This window comes from Euleptes europaea, chromosome 2 (genome assembly GCF_029931775.1).
Source record: "Euleptes europaea isolate rEulEur1 chromosome 2, rEulEur1.hap1, whole genome shotgun sequence".
Taxonomy (NCBI): Eukaryota; Metazoa; Chordata; class Lepidosauria; order Squamata; family Sphaerodactylidae; genus Euleptes; species Euleptes europaea.
Window position 1 is genome coordinate 62889743 of NC_079313.1, and position 19771 is coordinate 62909513.

A 19771-nucleotide genomic window follows, 5' to 3' on the forward strand; every position below is an offset into this window, starting at 1 on the left:
AGACAAGAGTCAGTGGAAAAGATAATAATGTTAGGAAAAGTTGAAGGCAGCAGCCAGCAGGAAAAGAGGAACATCCAACATGAGATGGATTAACTCAAGCAAGGAACCCAAGGCCCTCAGTTTGCAAGACCTGAGCAAGGCTGTTAATAATAGGACATTTTGGAGGTCATTAATTCATAGGATCACTATAAGTCAGAAGTTACTTGATGGCACTTAACACACACACAATTTTCAAAATCAAAAGATGTGGAAACTGAAATGGCCGAAACCTTTTTGAAATCCTACTTGCAGTTAGGATTTCCAGCTCCAGGTTGAGAAATACCTGGAAATTTTTGGGGTGCAGCCTGAGGAGGACAGGGTTTGGAGAGGGGAGGGACTTCAATTCCACAGAGTCCAATTGCCAAAGCAGCCATTTTCTCCAGGTTAACTATCTCTGTCACCTGGAGATCAGTTGTAATAGCAGGAGATCTCAAGCCACCATTAGGAAGTTGGCAACCCTACTTGCAACTCTTCTCTTAATTACTTTACAAATGAATGTAATTACTTTACAAATGAAATCAGAAGGACCATTAACCCAAACAAAAATCAGAAAACTCAGGAAAAACAGTCTCTCATAGGAAAGGTATTCTTGCCATTTATTAAAGGAGTAACTGATAGGATGGAAAAAACTTTTGAAAAAACATAACCTACAAACAGTGTTTAAACCCACCAAGAAAATACAACAGATACTACGATCAACAAAAGAGACCCCCTCACCTCTGCAGGAGTATATCGTATACCTTGCAGTTGTGGACAAGTTTACATCGGGACCACAAAATGCAGCATACAAACAAGGATAAAAGAACATGAAAGATACTGCAGACTTGGCCAACCTGAGAAATCAGCAGTGGCTGAACATGGACTGACACAAACAGAACGCAGGGTCTTATTCCAAGACGCTGAAATACTGGACAATTCTACCAACAATTTTGTCAGATTGCACATAATTGGACATTGCCTTCCCTGTTCCATTCATGTGAGGGTTAAGCAGGTGGAACAGGCCGCTAGAAGGGCCTCATCACTAGCATTTGCATTGGATGGCTGTCTTCCGGTGGTAAGAAGCAATATTGGTCAATTTTGGGGAGTTTGGCACTACAGAGGTCAGGAAAGGCCAAGTGGATCCCAGCTACCTCTTCCCTATTTGGATATGCTAATGAAGAGCTAGAGAAAGAGAAAACCATGAAGTTCAGACTTCATAGGGGACTGTTTGCAAAAAGGATTTGTGCCATGGCCATTGTGTGGGTCAGGCTGCCGACTGGCATCCTTGGTGGAAATGGCAACCATAATGAAAAACGTGGTTGCTGCTTGTGGTGTATCAGCATCCAGCTGCTTCTGTTTCATCCTGGGGCCCAGTGCCCTCAGAGCTAGGAGCACCCAACCTTTGTGAGGTGGGTGCACAGAACTGCACCATGGAGCGATCAGCCATCCATATGGACGTGCAGTCCATCTAGGTCCCACCGCGGCTGGACACTTAGAGAAAAATCTGGTTCTGCAGATGTCCTTAGCCAGCAGAAAAAAAATCCATGTCCTGATGAAGCAGAATATTTTCTGCTCACGCAATTTGGGAATTCCGTTTTTCAGGGAATCTAAACAATTGTTAAAAACCAAAACAGAAAACTCTGGAGGGGGCTTTGAAAAGCCCTTGTCTCTGACCGCAGGGCTTGTAGCAGGCATCCCGTGTTCCCCTGGGTTGGCTGGCTCAGGGTGACATATGCCTGTGCAGGGGCTTGTGGATGCAGTGGACAGTGCTGCTGCTTGCATCTTCTCCCCACCCCCCAAGCCCTGGCCCATGAGACTATAGCCAGACTGTGCGGGTGCCAAGCTGAGGGGACACAGACGGGGGACCTGTTCAAAAGAAGCCCTCCCTGCAAAGGGGGACTTTAATCAATTATCCTGAATACAGAATAGGACCAGACATGGGAAGGGGGGGAAGTGGAGTGTGTGTAGGGGTTCTGAACCCCTATGAACAGGGGTAGGATAATGGGCTGCTGCTCATCCTGTGGCTGCTGGATCATCCCTCCCAAGGCTGCTAGAGGGTGCAGGAGCTAGAGGGTGCAGGACCCCAACAGGTGGCTTGGGTGGCAGGGCGCCTCCTACACCATATGTACTCTTGTACCCACTCATGCTCAATTTGCAGGGGGCTGGCTTTGGGTGTCTGTGGGGGGGAATGCTGGGGCCCCTGCCACCATTGGTAGATGGTCAGGGAATTGTGATGGAACTTGGTCCCTTTAATAGTGTGTGTGTGTGTGTGTGCCTCTGACAGCAAGCAAGCCTCCCTGCCCCGCCCGTCTCCATCCCTGAGCTGTGACAGGTACTTGGCTTAGCCTCCATACCTAGTGACCCCTAATTGATTCTGCCTGCCCTGTCCATCAGGGCCCTGCCGCTTTATCACAACACCTCCACATAACGCAGCAGCACAGTTGCTGGAGATGTTAATGCGGTTGCACACAAAGAAAGCCTCGAAAACCCACTATTCTCCTGCCAGCCACTGCATAACTAAACCCTATAGGGACCAGACCAGCAGCACTATAGTTGTTTCTCTGCAAAAGCCATTTGTGAACTGTCTCCATTAAAAAAATACTTAGGAATTTTCCTACTGATCATAGATAGGCAATGATTTTTATAATCATAGCAGTAGAGTTTTCTCCTTATTGGGTTGTTTTTGGTGAAGTACATTTGACATATACAAGCTGTGGGGAGGGTGTCTTCCTTTGAAGACTGAATGGGCCATGTTAGTACCTGCAAATTGCAATGGTATTCTAGTACCAGGTAAGCTTAGGCAGAGACTGGTTGTATTTTTCCTTCCAGCCACTGTTTTTGCTTGCTGTTGCTAGTCTATGAAAGAAAGAAAACTGTTCCACTTCAGATTCCATCATACTTGTCTTGGTAACTTTAACCAGGCCTGTATTACTTACAATTTATGACAACAAAATTTCACCATATGACAAAAACAAACAAACAAACAAAAAAAACCTAGCAATGCTGCACTGCTTACTTATTTTTTAGAAATTTACCACACACAGTGTATTTAATATTTAAAAGGTATCCATAGAAAATTAAGTGTATTTCATCTGGGTTACACCCACCCATGCCTCTGTTTCACCATATGTTATAAATGAAAAACAAGCAAATGAGAATTACAGGAATTTTTCTCTTCATTATGACATTACCCTGTAAAAACGGATTAGCAAAATCCATCTAGGATTCAGTACAACATCACACAAGCAATTAGCACAGGTTGTCAGCTGCACTTGCACAATGTCTTCAGCAATGTGGTGTGTAAATTGTTAAGAGATAACACAGTCAATCTCTTGATCATAATAAATGTTGATTTATTTATTTAAAATAAACAATTAGATTAGTCTTTTTTTCCCAGTTCCCCCCCCAGACTAAAATGTTCTTAATATATCACAAATAACTTTAACTGGTGTCAAAGTCTCTGCTCCAGGTTATTTACAGTAGAAAAAAAGGTTGCCAAAATCAAACATTGATTATAGGCAAATTTTATATTGCTGATGAAGTAGTATTGAAAAGGTTACATATGCATTAAAGAGAAAAGGTTAACTGGACGGCACTAAAGTACTAGAGGAATACTTTACTTTTATATCTGGCCACCATTTAGGCTTAAATACTGGATTTATCGGTTTTGTTTTATAAGTTGATGATGCTGTTAATACAGTGAACACTTAAAAAAAGGACTGAACTAGAATTTTGGAATACAATGCTTGCTGGTTATGTTTCTCAGAAATATGCCATTTGTTAAGATAAGAGAAGATTCTACAAAAGGCACTATAGGACAATAGAAAATGCTACCTACTTTTGTATTATATAGCTACTATTACTTGTAAACATGGTTTGTGAAATGTATACAAAGTAGCCCTGGTTGACAGAGTCAAGTTCTTTGGTAATCAATAACACTCGAAGACTATCATTATTTAGTGATTCCTCCACTGTTCCTCCTAAAATTAAAATATAGCAATTGAAGAGGCACAGTTTTCCACACCAAATCAAAACGATCCAACTTGTCATGTTCCCTAAGTAGCCATAGCATTTCCATACAAAAAGGTAGAATGGGTTTCTCTTTTCTTTCTTTCTCGTTTTAAAAGGAAACCAAAGGGATTCTATTAAATCATAAGAGCAGAGGGGAGTTTTAAAGGTCCAACCCAGTATGCTATGTACTACTTACCTTCAAAAGTCAAATAAAACTTTCCTCTGTCAAACCAGACGAGGGAAGGCTGTTCATTCTCTGTATGGCCAGGAGTTGAAGCGGGATGGGAAAGGTTAAGGAGAGGGAGAGAGAAGGACATAAGTGTGAGTCACAGAAGCAGGTAATTAATCTCACTACAGGGGAAGAAGAGGCGCTGCAAGCCATTAACGTGCAAGGAGCAGTGGAGGGGAACTGAAAACAATATTCTTGTTTTGCTTTGGAAAACAAAAAGCACAAAAAAAGCAAGCTATGGAATCCTAGATGGAAGAGAAGTTTTGCCCACTGGATAACTGTCTGGGTAGGAAGGAGGGTTGAAGAAGTTTCCTGTTGGGGAAAATAGGTATTGTAGCTACACTAGCTTTGGGTATAATTTTCCACCTAGGATCACATCCCAACTACTTTCAAAAGACACTGTTGTAATTGTGGGAGACACAGCAGTGCATGGACGCATCTCAAAATGCAACATCAAGCTATTATCTTGTCTTGAAGGGGGAAAAAACTGAAAGGGAAATCCTGGTAATGATTCTGTAGCTTACATGCATTCTTCTTGAGACAGACATGCACTGTTGTTATGACATTATGCTTTTATGGACTTCAACATGGATGGGCTTCCCACATGGGCATCAACTTTTTTCTCTGATATTCTACTAATGCTGATTTGAGATGATCAAGTTACTGGGCAGTATTTCTTAATGTTAGTTAAATGCACAATTTCATTGAACTTCATTCTTCAAAGGGTTAAAAATTCTGGCTCAAAAAAATGTATTTAAAGCTGTATTTTTGCCTGCTGTCACCAAAAATTACCAGTTACTTTGACTCACACCACTTAAAAGTCCAGGAAACATGAACAAAAAAACCAGAAAGCACATGATGCTGTCCTGCTTCTGAGACTAAGTTTGGCCCTTTAAATTGACGGGTTAGAGAATGTCTGGGAACTACATGTAAATCACTCGGAGTACTTCAGGGGAACAGCAGGGTATGTGTCAAAAATAAATATTAGGTGAAGAGTATCTCTTGAGTAGTAAAGGTATTCCTTACATATAGAAGCATCACACGTCAATAGTATGTCACCTCTCCCAAATTCTGGTCATTGGAAAACGTCATGTGCTATTGCTGAATTGGTGTGTGTGGCATGAGCTCCGCTGCTGTAATTGTATGCACTTGACACTCATGGTGGTGAGGGTGGTAGTGAAGGAGGCATTCAGATGACAATGACTTGGATTTTTAATCCAGACTTCTTGAAACCACTCTGCTAGTACAGTACCTGCAGGAGTTTCACAGTGCCTTTCAAAGGTGGGCAGTTTGTCAACATATGCATCATCTTCTGAAACCCATGAGCAAAAGAAATGTAAAAGAAAAACAATGAAAACACAAATTCCAAATGAAAATTAAATAGCTTGCGTATTAACCAAAACACAAACATTATAATGAAAAAATAAAGATCATAGACATAGAAATGGTGGACACATCTCTTTTTATTATCAAAATTGTATGCAACAGTCAACCCACAAACCTAAAATCAAATACAAAAAACAAAAACAAAAACAGGCAAGTAAATGAAATACTTCTGTGTTATATTCCCCTGTACAAACTCTACATATATGGGATAGCTTTTTGCAGCTAAAACTTTAACACACAGGAAGGCAGTGTAGATGGATGTGTGCTGATTGAGTTAATGTTACTCCTCAACTAGAAGTATCTATGAGTCATTATTACTTTCCAACTCTTAGAATCATAGAACTGAAAATGTCCCCACTGACTCCAGCCCACTGCAACAGTAAATGCTCCCTAAACTTAAAAAAAAAACATGATTCACGAAACTTTAAAAAACTCCAGAAAACAAGATTGCCCAAATTTTCCCAGCAACGTGTTCCATTGTCCAATGGATCTTACAGTTACATGGATCTTACATTTCACAGGCTGCTTTCCTTTCGCTGGTGCTAATGGCTTCTTGCCAGTGGCCTCCCTCTCTGAGACCCTGCTGAGTCCAAGTCCCAACACAGTCTAAAGTAATTCTTACTAAATATTCTCTGTAATAAACAAAACAAAACCACAAAGGCCTGGGCCTTTTAGTTCCTAGCATGTACTTCTTAAACTCAGTTGATTTTACAAATAGTCGATTATTTTATTGTAAGCCTCTTCATATGTGATACACGGGGAAGCAGCTAACAAAGAAATGAATAAATACAGCAGTGGTTCCTAACAAAGGCTTTCTACATCAGAGTAATTCAGGAGTGGCCCAATAAATGCAATGTTGATTAGACCCTGGATGCTCTTTACATGTCAAGGCATTAAGCACATTCATTACCTCTTACTGCATAGTTTTTAGTGTGCTGCACATATATTGCCATATACTAATTGGTTATATCATCTTGTATGGTGCCAACTGTCTGTTTAGACAGGTGGGATCTTCAAACAGGTAACTTCAAACAGGTAACCCTTGAAAACAGGACAACCCAGTCCCAGTTATTTTGTTCCAAAAACTAATATATTTTGGAAAACTACTAAGAGGTTTTTTTGTGACATGAGAAAACAGAAGGGAAGTGGTTAAAATGAAGATACCTTTTGGGAACATGGTCTTCCCTCTGTTCCTACTCAAAGAGAGTGTTGAAGAGAACACAGACTTTGAACGTTTAATGAGATTTTTCTCTTATTTACTACAATGAACACTCTTGCTTATACACAGCCATGAACAATCAACAATACCAAAGGACAAAACACTTTGCCCCCAATATTACAAAAAAATTGTGCCTGTGCTTAATGCATTCTAGCAAGCACTCCAGGAATAGTTTGCTTTGTATGTGAAAGTAAGCATTCTCATGGCCATGTCTAGAAGCAAACACTACATCAGCTCAAGTCTCTAGGAACAGATATACAAACTAACACCCGCCTATCAAAAAGTTAAGAGACTGAGTAGGTTGACTGAGTGCATGATCAGTATATTTAGCCCCCAATTCTTGACTTTAAGATTATCAGCATAAACAATACTCAAACTGCCTGTGATTAACAAATAAACAATGACTAAACACCGTTGGGACAATAAAGCACAAATGTGTAACTCCTTATTAACCATTTTAGTTCTGAATTTCTACAGTTTCATCAATAATTTTGTACCCCAGTCTCTTTATCCCACCTTATGCTGAATAAAATCTCCCAAGACAACACAGAAAAAGGCTACTGTTGCTTTGGTAATTTTAACACACAAGACCAGGCATCTTACAAACATATAAACATTTCCAATATACAGAGCAGCCTAAAAATATGGATGATTACTGGATCATGTTCCCTGCCTTATTTTGAATCAAGTTCTTGGATGATCATTTAAAAGCACTGGCATTTTATGGAGCTCCTTTCTTTAGAGGATGCTGCACTAACTTGTCATAGCTACAATTTAACATTTGCTTTAGCTAAGGCTTTTGACTCTTTTAAAGGGGTGCAGTTCCAAGAACTTACTTGTCTGCTATTCATTGTGGCATCTAGTTCCATCACTGAAAGGAAGAGACAGGAATGCTCCTTTGAGCTCAAGAAAGCAAATATTGTGGCAGGTCTAAGATGACAGTTTACAGAAGAAGTCATACAGAAAAGGCAGGAAGCATTGTACGTATTAAATAAGCAGAGCAGCTGAATGAAGTTGTTTATCCATCGCCAACTTGGCCACTCTTGGCCAAAGAGACTTGGCCTTGGCCCACTTTAATGCTTTACCATCAGCTCTTTTGGAAGGGAGATACGCACATACCCCTTACTCTCAACATGTTTGCCCCTGCCAATTGACATGCAGTCTCTAAACATGACTCCAATCTTATCAAATTTTCCAGGCAGACCTCATGGATTTTACATTTCCCTTCTCCACTCGGATTGTTCTAACGAGGCCAGCTTTAAGATGGCCAAATTTTGCACCTCAGCATGTTTAACAAGGAAGCAGCTGGTACGAACTTATTGGAGATCCCTGGCCCATAAACTGTCTGGCTGTCCTCAACTAGAGCCAGGGCTTTTTCGGCCCTGGTCCCAGCCTGGTGGAACTCTCTAACAAATGAGACCCAGGCCTTGCAGGATCGAACCCAGTTCCGCAGGGCATATAAGACAGAGATGTTCCGCCAGACTTATGGTTGAGGGCAGTGACAGGAATACATGGTGAGCCAGCTGAGCCAGCCTCTCTTCCCTTGTTTCCTTTTCCCCTTTTATTCCCTTCCTTCCTCCCTTTCCTTTTCCTCAAACCTTTTTCTTATTGTTCCTTTCCTCCTTTCCCTCCCCCTTTTTGCTGTTATGTTTTTTCTATCTCCATCCTCTTCCCTCCCCCCACCAGGATTGAGAAACATCAGTGAAGGTCATGGAAGCATGACCACCCTTGACAACATCCTCCTTAAATGTGGAGATTTTAGGTGCCATAGGGGGTGGGATTTAATTGTACTGAGTTTTAAATTGGTTATGTTGTATTGAATTTACATTTTATGAATTTGTAATTATATTGTATTTTATATGATGTTAGCTGCCCTGAGCCCAGTTCACCAGGAAAACGCAGGATACAAATTAAAATTTATTTGTTTATTTAAGTCTTCCTATTAATTATGTCTGTACTATTGAAATCAGCCTGTTATGTGGCTTTGAAATTTTATTGTATGTAGATGTGCTGTTAATTGTCTGTGTGTCAGTCTTGGCTGATGTATGACTCAGCAGCCGACTTATGGCAACCCCTTATGGGGTTTTCATGGCAAGAGACTAACAGAAGTGGTTTGCCTGTGCCTTCCTGTGTATAGCAACCCTGGAATTCCTTGGTGGTCTCCCATCCAAATACTAACCAGGGCTGACCCTGCTTAGCTTCCAAGATCTGACGAGATCGGGCTGTACCATGCTGCCTTCCCTCCAATAAAGTTACTAACTAGTATTAAATCAGGAGGATAGACCTTTTACTTCCAGGTACCATCTATCCACATTAGAACCCTTTGGAATAAAATTATTTCAGGGAGACCCCAGGACTATAGACTATGCTTCTGAGGAAGAAAGGCCAATAAGGACAGATTATAAAGCCTACCCTTTTCAGGCAGCCTTTTGTTGACATTGTTACAATGGATATTTTAATGCTTGATATATCTAATTCTCTATGTGGCAAAATCTGTGGATACTTAAATCCAGAGACTAGAGCTGTGAATAGACAAGACAGATATTTCTACAAACCTGAAAAAAGCCCCAAGCTTGCAAAAAAATCTGGAATCTAGTAAGTAAGTACATAAATGTCTGAAGGGTTACAACCCCCCTAATAATAGAAACAGCCCCTGTACCTTTAAGAAACAAATGGCCTCAGTAGATTTTACTAGGCAACCGCAACACTATTGTCAGCCTTCAAGTCTTGGTTTCTGTCAGTAGAAGGCAGGGGAAGGGCCCTTTTCAGGGCTGTTGTGGTCTTTGAGAGGCCAGACCCAACAGCAACCACCAGGCAACCTGCTGCAATGAGACTTGTATGATTCACCTGGCTGTTTGCTACTGTTCAACAGCAGCCATACCACAAAAGCCAGTGTAGTGTAGTGGTTAGAGTTTCACAATAAGATCTGGGAGACTCAGGTTCAAAACTCACTCTTCCATGGAACTTCAATGAGTGACATTAGGCCAGTCACACATTCTCAGCCTAACCTATCTCACAGTGTTGCTGTCAGGATAAAATGGAAGATAAGAGAATGATGGAAGCTACTTTGTGTTCCCATTGTGCAGAATGGTGGGGTATAAAAGAAGGAAATAATTATCAATATAGCCAAAGATGGGCAGAGGCAAATAAAAGGTAGGTTGGTTGTGGGTGGGAAGGACAGAAAGAAGCAGGGAAAGGTGAGAATATTGGGGTTTCCAGCAGAAGGGAAAGAGGTAATGGTGGGGAGGGGGATACAGGGGAAAGTGATGCCCATACTGCAAATTCTTGCAGGTTCCCCTTTGTGCAACTGGGCCTAGTGGCTGCCACACTACAACTGGGCCATAGTTTTCCCAGGTAGAGGATGCAAGTGAGAGGGAAAGAGGAAAAGCTGAAGGCAGTGAGCAGATAAAGGTAGGTTGGCTGGTTGGTGGGAAAGAGAAAAGGAACCGGGAGTCCGGGACAAGAGGAAAGGCTATGGAGGCTTTTTGGGAAGGGAAAAGGAAATAGTGGGGGAGGGTTAAATAAGATGCCCCCTGCAAGTCCTTGTGGGTTTTCTGCTTGTAATGTATAATTTATAAGTTGTCCTTTTTTTTTAGTAAAAGTTATAAGATACTGGCAGCCGCCTTGGCAGAAATGTGGGTTTTAAATATTTTGATTATAAAATAAATAATTGGGATATGTTTGTGGTCACAACATCTCTCTCTATACATCAGTTTGAAGGGCAGCCAAATTTGTGAAATCATGTTGCATAATATGCCAAGAATCTTGATTCTTATACAATGTTTACCTTCACTTCCACAGTTGCAATACCAAAATAAGCAGAAACCAGCAATGGTCTATTATGTATCACAGCAATTTCTTTAGAAAGCATTACATTTATTTAGAACATTTTATTTTGTATGTTTCTAAAATTTTACACTGATAAAAATGAAACACAAGTAGAGAGCAATTTTACGTTCACTAACGGAAAATACAGACAGCGAAAATTGAGTGTGCGCTCTCTCTCTCACACACAAACACACACTCAGACAAAATCATGGACATGCTTACATGCACAAGAAAATTGTTATCTTAATGGGAAATGGTGCATGTTTTGACCACCTATGGTACACAAAACCTGAGTTACATACTCCGAATAATAAGTAGAACTTTTCACTAATCAATTTAGTCAACCTGTTTGCAAACTTGAGTCCCTAAATATAATTACCGGTAACAGCACATTACTCAACATATCTCATTAAAAACTACACTGATGAAGTTTCAAACAACTTGCACCAGCCCATGAAACATATGTACCTGTAGACAAGGGGGCAAATCAATGATGACACAGCCTCTGTTAAAAATTTGAAATTGGAAGTTAAGAATTAATTTCAATGCTACTCAGTCCACTGACTGATATGCATTGCCATCACTCTGGTTATTTCATTGACCAACAGCAAGAAGGAGCAAAGCACACAGATATACGAAGAAAGAAACACAAAGTTAGAAAATTAACTCCAGCACTCTTCCTCCTCCACCCCATCCAACTGACATACAAAATGCAAAGAGAAACAAATGTGATCTTAGGTTTTCAGAAGGGCAAACTAAAAATTCAAGCACTTCAAACCACATTTAGTCTTGTAACACTTTACCGCTGGAGGTTTGAGTATCTGCTCCAGTTGTGAGTATTATTTATTTTCTAATAAACAATAACATAAAGTTATATGATTGTGTTCAAAATCAAAGCCAACTGCTTCCCATAACTGTGGGAAACACGATGTTCATGGCTATCATTAAAATAAAGGCAAACACACAGAGACTTTAGTTCATTTTGGTTTTCTAGATTGTCAAATTTGACTTCCTTGAAAGGAACATCCAACTGGTTGCCACTTATTGAGGACAGTCATGTGGACAATTTGGTCAAGAGAAAGCTGAGCTACAAGGTGGCAACACTCACAAAGCAAAGTTTAGACTACTAGCAAAATGGGTCCAAAGATATGGGAAATAAGAAAAAACAATTTTTTAAAAAACAACAGCCTGGCATACAATGAAAGCCGAAGGAGACAAGAAATTATTCGTAGAAGAGCAGAAGCGTTGATGAAAAGATAGCTAGGTCATAAAGTCTGCAGCACAAAGGAGCCATATCAGAAAGAAGAGGGTGATTTAAAAGCAGATAGAAAAATCAAGGCCTGAAAAGGAAATAAAAAAATGGCAAAGAGCCCAAATATATGTTGGTCTGAGTAAAATGAAAGACAGGGAGAACAGAGAAGGCCAAAGAAAGAAACAAAACCAAAGGCATCCCAATCTAAATGCTGTCAGCAACAGAATATTTAGCTAACCCAATCTCTACTTTATTTTTCAATACAAACTTCCACATTCCAGATAGGAAAAGGCTTCATGTCGGGGACATTCTGAAATATTTCTAAAATTTCAGAAGATGTTCACTCCTATCCAAGCAGCAAATATGAATGGTTTATAGCCTCACTTGGCAATAAACGATCTTACAGTGCAGTTCCAGTTCCTGCCATCCTTTCCTATCTTTCCTTGTTACAGAAATGTATCTTTCTTTTTCACTACTACAGCTTAACTGCACCTAACTAATTCAGCAACACTCTCTGTTATTTACTAAATATTCATGGTTTAAGTTTTGCTTTATAACCACAGGAAAGACAGTTTTAGAACTATGCTAACCAGCATTCTAAAGGATACACATGACTGTTCCAGGCATGCCCCCTTTTCTGTGCAACATTCCAGAGAAGTCCCACCGAATCCCCAAACTATTGTAAATTTTCCCCAGATCAAAAAGCAGCTTGGATTTGGGAGACAAGAGTTTCCCATGAGGAATATTGGCCAGCACACAAGCTCTGTTCCTTCCCCTGCCCTGATTTCCCCTTTGAAAATCAATCAAAAATGTGTTTTTGGTACCACTGGGTTTTTTTTTTTAATTGGGGGACACTTTCTATATGGGTAGCTTAGGAAAAAATGGGTCATATGCAGAACATATGTGTGCATGACCCCTTAGATCCTGGCCACTATATATTTATATCAATATATATCAGAGTCAGTTTATAGTTCATCAAAATTGCAATTTCCTTTCATATTTAGAAAGTGCTTTAACATAACATGAACATTAGAAAGTGCTTTAACATAACATGAACATGACAACAGAAAACAACAAAAAACAACCAAGTAAAGGGTTTCAGAAATAAAAACAAAAAAAGCTCACAAAAACTGTGTTTCTAAAAAAAAAAGCTCTTTTTTACCAATTGTGGGAGTTGTGGCTGCGCTCAAGGAGTTGGTGGACGAAATGGAAGAGGTGCTCTCAGCACGAGCTAAAGGCGCTATTGGAGGAGGGCTGGAGGAGTGAATTGGTGGGCTAAAAGGTCTGGACTGCAGAAAAAGACACAACATGAGAATAAAAACATCATTGCCAGCATTTTCACTGAATATGAATGAACTCAGAAATATTTCTAACCATATAATGTCCTCTGCCTAAGCTCTTGGGACACCCAGAATTAATCCATAAACCTTAAAAAGATCTACAGACTCTTAATGCTAGGAACAGTTGAGGCAGCAGGAAAAAAGAAAGACTTTATTCTATAAAGGAAGCCAGGACTCTCAGTTTGCAAGACCTGAGCAAGGCTGTTAAAGTTTTGGAGGACATTAAGGGTGCATTCCTATGAGGGGGTGAATTGGCTTAGGAGCTGACATGACCCCGTGCCAGCATAAGTGCCCATTATCTTATTCATTCTTAAACTCTCTTCTTTTCTGTTAAAGTTGTGCTGATGTTTATGAATTTCAATGGCTTTCCTGTCCTGAAAACCTCCAGACTAACAAAGACTACAGTCCACAATAGCCATGCTTTGGATGGTTCCACATTAACATACCACATCCTCATTAGCGCATTATCTTGATACTTACAGGACAATGATTAGCACATTATCTTTAATAATTTGCAGGACAATGACTCAGCTCAAACCCAACCCCCTTCTGACTATATATTTCTCTTCCTACCCACTTGACATTGAGAGACACTGTCCTTCAGTGTTACTCCTCTGAAGATGCCTGCCACAGCTGCTGGCGAAACATCAGGAAAGAAAATCTACGGCCAAGCTCAGGGCCCATGCCCGTCCAAAATGAGCACAGTGCTTTAGTAGCCAGAGAGCTGGTAGGGGATGACCCTAACCTCCCTCTCTTCTGTTCCATTCTAGTTCCTTTGTATATCATACCAGAGTGACGCAGAATGTGAACATCAGAAAATACACTGGCAGGACTCATGGCACTCTTAGAGGCCAAGTGTAAGAGCCCTACTCAGATGTTCTCATTCAAAGATATTTGCATTCTTACATGTGTGTATTGTATCAGAATTGTTTTCTGACATGATAAATTATATCTTACCACATTCCCTCAAATTAAGATGCAAACATTAAATCCTTGACTGTTCACACAAAATGTGCTAATCAATTGTCAGCATTTTTTCTGTGAACAGGCACAAGTAAGGGAGAAGCAGGGTACCAACTAAAAAGATAAATGTAGTCCCCTGAGCAAGCACCAGGTCATTACTGACCCATGGGGTGATCCAGACGATTACTAGGCAGACTATGTTTATGGGGTGGTTTGCCTTCCCCAGTTGTCTATACTATACCCCCAGCAAGCTGGGTACTAACTAAGGATGTTGTTAACTCATTACTTGGTTATGAATTATTTGTCCATCTCTACTGGTCAGTATCACGTTGGAACAGAAAACATACTGTTTCCATTTCACTATGAAGAAAGCAACACGTACCACATCACCAACCCCGGGCTTTCCTGGAGGCAATTTCGGCCGAGATGGGGGTCTAGGCGGAGGAGGTGGGGGAGTGGGGCTGCTGCAGGCTGCCAATGGGGTTGCAGGGCGAGCAGGAGACGATGACCCTGAAATAAATACACACTATAAATATGCTATAAGGCTGCTCTCCCACTGCGGTCCTCCCCCCCCCCAACCCAAGGTAGAGCCCTCCAACACACAGCAGGCCATCAAGCAAACGACTGCCAGAACAGCTTTTGCATCATCTTAGCAAATACTGCATGACAAGACAATTCATATGTGTGGATGGGAACCGCATAAAGAAAGTCCAGAAGGAAATAACTGGTTACAATAAAATAAAAAAGCATCGGCCTCTGCTACTGAGTTTTCTCATGCACTCAACAAAGAAGACATTGTGGCTGCAGTTAATATGCTGCTCCTGTATAAACTAAAAAAAAGGTAAAGGTCCCCTGTGCAAGCACCGGGTCATTCCTGACCCATGGGGAGACGTCACATCCCGACGTTTTCTAGGCAGACTTTGTTTGCGGGGTGGTTTGCCAGTGCCTTCCCCAGTCATCTTCCCTTTACCCCCAGCAAGCTGGGTACTCATTTGACCGACCTCGGAAGGATGGAAGGCTGAGTCGACCTTGAGCCGGCTACCTGAAACCGACTTCCGTCGGGATCGAACTCAGGTCGTGAGCAGAGCTTTTGACTGCAGTACTGCAGCTTAACACTCTGTGCCACGGGGCTCCTTCCTGTATAAACTACATACACTTAAATAAGGGATCAGCACTTGGTAAACTGCATCTAGTTTAGATGATGGTTGCTAAAGAGACCAAAATATTGGGCGGGTTTTGGGCATCCCTTGAGATTGCACTTTCTTTAACATTGTCTGGGTATAAAGGCACAATGTGTTCTTGCTACGCACATGTAACTGGGCTGTTACAGAAAGCAATGATGTTACAATGAGCACCTAGACACTTAATGAACAGTGGGTTGCAGTGAAATGGACAAACTTTGCACAGTTCTTTTTCTCTGATTGTAAGATGCTAGCCAATCAGAGAATACTTAAGACAATTAGACTGGTGGGAGGACTGATTACATTGTGACTCAGAATAAAATGCTGACACAGAAGACGCTGCAAAAGTCTCTAGCCACAAGAGAACTTTTACTAAGAAGTGTAGGAATAAATAGTTCTACACAGTAATTACTGTATCCACATGAAGTTGAACAACAAGGGGGGAGTGTAGTGGTACAGATGACATGCTGATGTTTTAAAAATGACCCTTACACTGAGCAATACCATCCCCAACTTAGATAATTTCAGGTCTTTGCTTATCACTGGAGGCAGAATGCAACAGGACTACCACTTGAGGGTCCTTGAGATTACCTTCTGAGGTATCAGTGAAGCTCTTTTCTGCACTTCTCAATATTTTCAGAACTCCACTCTCACACAAGAGGAGTCCATGCCATATCTTTGTCACATTCTAGCATTACACTTTTCGAAACCGTAACAACTACAGAATAAGAAGGACATGGATGGCATGGATTTTTCCCACTTGATTACAAACTTCCAACATTCCTGAATGTCAAAGGAAGGAACTACGAGCTGCTAAAGGTAACATCAAAAGGGGTCTTAAAATTGTTCTTTTATTTGTAACAATATTTGCCCTTTTATTTTCTAGTGTGCAATATTTTTAGTTTGCCTCACTCCTTCACAAGATCAAAAGAACAGTCTCTGGAAAGTAACTGACCATGTTGTATTTGAAACAAGAAAAGAAAGGGGATGTTCCTTACACATGGCTATTGACCTCAGTGCTTTGATATCAAACAAGGTTTATCAGATCAGCATTATAATTTTGTTCGCAAACGTTGAGGTGAATGCTACCCCTATCCTACCACTCCCCGCCGTAAAGTATGAAGCCTCCCAAAAGCTTGAGGTTTCCTCCAACTTTAGTGGCTCTTCCATTGAAGGAAGAGCCACCTCAGTTGAAGGAATTTTTCTTAGGTGGGAGAAGAGCTCTTTGGAGGATGGTTGGATCCAGCCTACTGACTGATCACATGACTTCATGCAGCCAATGCACAACTTTCTCTTTCCCTCACACAACTATCAGGGGATGAAGTAGACAGACCTTGAAGAATATTTCAGTATACATGATGATTAGATGTTTCATTTACTAAGCATATCCTAAATACGTCCTTTCCCCAGATGTTCTTAGAAAAGTGCAGACAGTTTTAAAACACTTCTTCCACATGCAAATGCTGTGCACTCCAAACCATTGTTTAACATACGAAGTTTAACACACTAACCAATTCTCCAAATGATCTACAAAATTATTAAATTCAGATCATGGAATCACCTTGAGGGTGCCTTATAGATTCATAAAGTTCTTGGAATCTCTGAAAATCTTGATTTTGAGGAAGTGGAAAACTGACCTGTATCTAGCCACCTCCTATACCTCGCCATTCCTGCAGCCTTAGAAACATCATTCCTAGGGCTGTGGGACCTGCATAGAGGACTAAATAGACCAGCCCAGGTCGGGAGCGGGGTATGTGTGGTTGCCTTGGCTGGCTCATGGGCTGGATAAGAGCTCTCAAGGGGCTGAAGCCGGCCCTGCAAGCTGTATGTTTGACACCCTTGCACTAGAAGACTGTGCTACGAAACACCACCAAAAAGAATGGGAGTTGTACAAGAACACAAGATCAAATTTGTGATTGTGATAAAAGCTTAGGGGCACTAGCAGAGCAGTATTTATTTATTTAGAAATGGTATATGCTACTGGTCCAGGGACTTGCCCAATGCATATCACAAAATAAAACTATACAACAGAACCATACAAATAGAGATAAAATTATTAATCATAAACAAACCACAAAACAGCTCATTGAAATACAAGCCAAGGCTTTAAAATAACATAAAACAACTGTCTAAAATTATATTTAATAAAAGTCTTCAACCTAGAGCAGATGATAAAAACAGTTTTTTTACAAGCTAGAGTAAAAAAGAAATGTTTGGGTCTGTCACTGAAAGGAGAGTAAGGTATGAGCCAAGCAAACCTCAGTGGGGAAGACATTCCAAAGGTGAGGGGCCCCTAAGAAAAAGCCCTGTTTCTGGTCAGTACAGCTAGAGGAGTCTCCAAACTGTCATAAAACAATATTTACAGAATATTTAATTACTGTCAAATTTTAAAATACCATGTAAAATATGGTAGACATTACTATTATTTCTTTAAAATCCTGGGATGGATTGAAAGGTGTCTTCTACCAGTGCAGTGGCACTTGTGTTGTTATTGGTAAGGGAATTTCCCTGACCTACTGCATCCCCCCACTATTTGAGGGTCCCTTGACCCCTGGATCAGAAGGGGGAGAAGCTCAGTGGGAAAGGGGTGTTCTGCAATCTTGGTTTAATTTGCAGTACATTGGAAGCAACTCTCTGTCAATATATTCCTCTAGTAGTTGGTTCACTGTATGATCTTCCACTTAAACCCCCAACTGAACTCCAAATTCCTATACATATTTTGTTAATCAACATAAACAAATATCCTTAAAATTAGTGTCAATTCAGTTTGTTAATCTTGGATTTGTTGCCAGGGGGAAAAGACACTATTTTGGAGACAACTAAGAAACAAAAGGTCTTCTTTCTTAATATCACTCCTCTCTCAAATCATTAAGCAACATTAACTCTTTATGAGTTTTATAGTATTCAACAGACTAGCTTATTATTCTAGGGGGCCTTACTTTCTCCTGAGCCTTTGTCCCAGTCCAGGAACAGGAATCTACATTTGGAAATAATTTTTCATTGGTGGCCTGCTGCAGCATGGACACACAAGACTGCTGGAAGAAGGAAGCCTCATCCACATCATATAAATTACCTATGTACCAAACTTAGAAGAGTGTCTCTGTGAATATTTTCCAAAGACAAAGACTACTGCTACTCGGTCTGTGCAGCGATGCCCTTGAAGATGATTGGGAAACTGCAGGTTGTCCAGACTACAGCCGCTGGTACAGCCTGGTTTATGCGTGTCCAACCTATCTCGAAGCAGATGCATTGCCTTCCAATTGGCTTCCAGATCAAATTCAAGGTGCTGGTTCTCACCTTTCAAACCCTAAATGGTCTGGGACGATCTAATCTGAAGGACCGCCTCTCTGCTATAGCCCCCCACATCGCCTGTGTTTGACATCCCACAGCTTGTTGGTGGTACCTCGCCCTCAATTAGCTCGGCACTCTGCCTGTAGGTCCAGGGCTTTTTCCATGGTTGCCCGTATTTGGGGAATGCCTTGTCAGAGAAGACTCGTGCCCTGCTTTCATCTGATAGTGTTTCTATCAGACAGTCTCTGTTTGTGTGTTAAGTGCCGTCAAGTCGCTTCCGACTCATGGCGACCCTATGAATGAAAGTCCTCCAAAATGTCCTATCTTTGACAGCCTTACTCATATCTTGCAAAGTGAAGGCTGTGGCTTCCTTTATTGAGTCAATCCATCTCTTGTTGGGTCTCCCTCTTTTCCTGCTGCCCTCAACTTTTTCTAGCATGACTGTCTTTTCCAGTGACTCTTGTGGCTGTGGCTATTTCTCCCTTCCAGTTTTCAGATTTTGGGGGCTTCCAGTTTTTGATATTGATATTTTTAGATTTTATACTGATTTTACTGTTTATTTATATGGTTTTAAATTATGTTATTCCACATTGCTTAGCTGTTATATGTTTTAAATCATGTCATTCTACATCGCTGTTAGTCGTCTCAAGCTGTATTTGCTGTGGGAGAGACGAGACAGAAATGTTAAAAATACATAAAGAATGTGAGAGGTTTCTAAGTTACTGGGAATGAGCACAGAGCAGGGGTTTTGACACCTGGGATACCTTTAACAACTCTCCATTAAAAGCTTCCCCACCTGGGAGCTGCTAAAGATGAGACTGATTTTAGCTCTCTGGCTAAAATCTTTTAGTTGCTCGGTGAGAACAGCAAGTGCAGAAAAGAATGTGCTCTGAGCCTTGCTGTTCTTTGATTCAGAATTGTCAGAGTAACTACATTGCTGCAAAGTTAAAGCAAAACCATTTCCTTCCTTTAGATGTGAGCTATTCAGAAAATATATGAGTGTAAAGGAGGGGAAATATGAATAAGGTTTTCAAACCCATTTAGCTAGAAGCA

The 19771-nt window shown here is 40.9% G+C and overlaps 1 protein-coding gene across 1 annotated transcript in view; it reads right to left on the reverse strand.

Annotated features, from left to right (window-relative positions):
* The window catches only part of SGIP1 (SH3GL interacting endocytic adaptor 1), a 134689-nt gene that overhangs the window by 25411 nt on the left and 89507 nt on the right, over positions 1-19771 (reverse strand). Inside the window, exons 13-16 of the mRNA XM_056867431.1 lie at positions 14629-14756; positions 13106-13232; positions 5511-5570; positions 4226-4285 (exon numbers count right to left, since the gene is read on the reverse strand). Of these exons, the coding sequence (XP_056723409.1) occupies positions 4226-4285; positions 5511-5570; positions 13106-13232; positions 14629-14756 (375 nt within the window). The remainder of the gene's footprint in view (positions 1-4225; positions 4286-5510; positions 5571-13105; positions 13233-14628; positions 14757-19771) is intronic.